This window comes from Cynara cardunculus, unplaced genomic scaffold, assembly GCF_001531365.2.
Source record: "Cynara cardunculus var. scolymus isolate 2C unplaced genomic scaffold, CcrdV1 Un_Scaffold_2909, whole genome shotgun sequence".
NCBI classification, from domain to species: domain Eukaryota; kingdom Viridiplantae; phylum Streptophyta; class Magnoliopsida; order Asterales; family Asteraceae; genus Cynara; species Cynara cardunculus.
In genome coordinates, this window is record NW_020201269.1 from 12,058 (window position 1) to 15,112 (window position 3,055).

Sequence of the window (3,055 nt, forward strand, 5' to 3'; positions counted from 1 at the left end):
GCCGTGGGTGAAATATAGCGGCAAATTGAGGTTGTTATTCCGAGGATTTCGGGCACCGGTGAGGATGTGATTAATGTGGTTTTAGAATATGATTGGGTTCCTTCCCAATGTTCAAAATGCAAAGTTTTTGGTCATCGAACGTCGTCCTGTTTGAAAGGGGAAATTAAAAAGCCAAAGGTTACTGCTCTTCCTTCGCATAATGAGGGGTTTCAAGAACCTAGACGTAGACATTGGAAGCCAAAGTCAAAATCTGGATCTGGTATTGATGCTCAAGCTTCTTCTTCAGGTACGGCTTCTGCTTCTAAAGACACCCTAACTGGAGTAGGTTCTGTACAACAGGCTAATGAGGTTTTGCTTGTCCCGGGTGGTCCTGATAAGGACATTAATGTTATACGGCATGATGGTTCTAAAATTTCGGATGGAAAGGGTGTGGAAAGGGAGGATAGTCAGTTTTGTACGGTGGATGCTGGGAGGACGCCAAAAGGGAAAGATGTTTTTTCGAATGTCCAAATTSYATCTAAGGGGGGTCCGGAGCTTGTCAAAACGGTGGTCCATGCTTTCAAACCAAGRAGAGRCGCTGTCAGTACCAYGGCTACTAGTAATCGATTCTCTTCTTTACCGTCTGATGACTCTAGTGATGATGATSATATGGAGATCATTGATACTGAGGGGTATACTATGGAACAACGAGGAGGGGAGACTCACACTTCAACGTCTCAATGATAAAGTTTGCAGCATGGAATATTAGGGGTCTTAATGCCCTAATAAAGCAAAAAGAGTTACGTGATTTAATCCATATAAAGCATCTTTCTTTATGTTGCATTATTGAATCAAAAGTTGTTCATAGTCACCTGGGGGAAGTTTGTGGTAGAGTTTTTGGTAATTGGAGTTGGATCACAAATGGGTTAATGTGTGACCAAGGAACGCGGCATATTATCACTTGGGATCCTTCTGTGTTATCCCTGATGATGATTGAGCAGCATTCTCAATATGTGCATTGTGAAATTAGGATTGTTGGTCACCTTGAACCAATTTTTATTTCCTTTGTTTATGGGYGTAATACGGGAGTGGAAAGACGTGACCTTTRGAGAGATATTGGTAAATTTAGTGCTCTTGTCCAAAGGAAAGCTTGGGTTGTAATGGGAGATTTCAACTCTATGCTTTTTCCACATGATGGTTTGGGCGGCTCCTCTAGACRCAATTCTGATATGGAGGAGTTTCATCTTTGTCTGGAAGAGGCAGAATTGTTTGATATCTCRTATYRRGGATGCCAATTTACCTGGATACAGAAACCTTCTGGGGGTAATGGAATTATGCGTAAACTTGATCGTATCTTGGGGAATTCTGCTTTTATTGCTCGATTTGGGGACGCCTCGGTTTTCTTTGAACCAAGGGGGATCTCAGATCATTCTCCGGGTATTCTTTCCTTTAAAGTTGGTAGACGTATTCGTCAGCGTGGTTTTAAATTTGATAATTTTATTACTTCTCATGTGGATTTCCTTAAGTCTGTGGAGGGGGTGTGGATGAAACCTCAGAGAGGTTCATATATGAAAAGATTGATTCGGAAATTGCAAGAAATGAAAGGGGTTTGTCGTCGGCTCATAAATTCTTATGGGTGTTTGGATAAAAGGGTGGCTCAGTTAAAGACGGAGCTTGATGTTGCTCAATTGGCTTGTGATCTCGACCCGTTTAATGATTTGCTGATAGAGGATATTGCTCACCTCTTACTAGCATATCAAAAGGCTAGAAATGATCAAGAGGATATGGTTCGACAAAAAGCTAAGATCTCTTGGCTTAATGAAGGTGATGGAAACTCAAAGTTCTTCTTCCATGCTATGAAAGAGAAGCGTAATAGGAGCCATAGCTACTATTAGGGATTCTTTTGGTACTGTTTTTGAGCATCAGGATGTTCCAAAAGCTTTTATTAATCACTTTGAAGGAATTCTGGGTACTTCTAATATGCTGGTTCCTCCCTCCATGGTGGATTGCTCGTTTGATCAATCTCTTTCGTTATCGGAATCTTTACACTTAATCAGGCCGATTTCGGATTTGGAAATAAAGGATGCTCTGTTTGATATTGGGAATGATAAGGCGCCAGGACTTGATGGGTTTTCGTCAAAATTCTATAAAGCGGTTGGAGCGTGGTGGGTAAGGACGTTCTCATTGGGATACATAACTTTTTCTATTCTGGAACTTTGGAATATCAGCTGAACCATACCCTTCTTTGTCTCGTCCCGAAGGTTCCTAATGCTTCATGTGTTACTGATTTTCGCCCAATTGCCTGTTGTAATGTGTTGCTGAAATATATCAGTAAAATTATTGCTGAACGAATAAAAGGCTCTTTGGATGTTCTTGTTAGCAGGGCCCAATCTGCGTTCATCCTAGGGCGTCAGATCACGGACAATATCTTAATGGCGCATGAACTTGTTGCTGGTTATSAAAAATYTGAARGGGAACCAAAATGTGCGTTTAAGATTGACATTCGGAAAGCCTATGATACAGTTGACTGGCAATTTCTGTTAGTGATGCTAAAGGGAATGGGTTTTCATCCAGTTATGATTAACTGGATAAAGACTCTAATCTCTTCGCCTTCTTTCTCCATCTGTGTTAATGGACAACCGGAGGGGTTCTTTCTTGGTAAGCGGGGCCTCCGACAAGGGGATCCTTTATCTCCTTACTTGTTTACTGTGGTTATGGAAGGTCTTTCGATGCTTCTTTCAAAATGTATTGAGGAGGAGGCAAATTTTGCGTACCATCAAGGATGTGCTGAGATCAAGTTGACCAATTTATGCTTTGCGGATGATTTGTTTATTTTTTCTCGGGGGGATACTACCTCGGTGGAAGTTATCAAGCGTRCTCTCCAATTATTTGAAGAACGATCAGGTTTGTCTCCGAGTCTGGAAAAAAGTGAAGTGTTTTTCGGGAATGTGGGGTTAGAGGTTCAAAATCTTATTCGTAATAGCTTACCTTTTCGGTCGGGGGTGTTCCCTATTCGTTACCTGGGAGTTCCTCTATCCCCAGTTCGATTGAAGGTACGTGATTTTAATCCCCTTGT

General features: G+C 41.5%; 1 protein-coding gene across 1 annotated transcript; it reads left to right on the forward strand.

The window, feature by feature from the left end:
• Window positions 1-719: 719 nt before the first annotated feature.
• On the forward strand, window positions 720-1,874 carry LOC112503357. Its single transcript, XM_025107411.1, has one exon. It carries the CDS (start codon window positions 720-722, stop codon window positions 1,872-1,874), a length of 1,155 nt encoding a protein of 384 aa, XP_024963179.1.
• The last annotated feature ends 1,181 nt before the right edge of the window (window positions 1,875-3,055 follow it).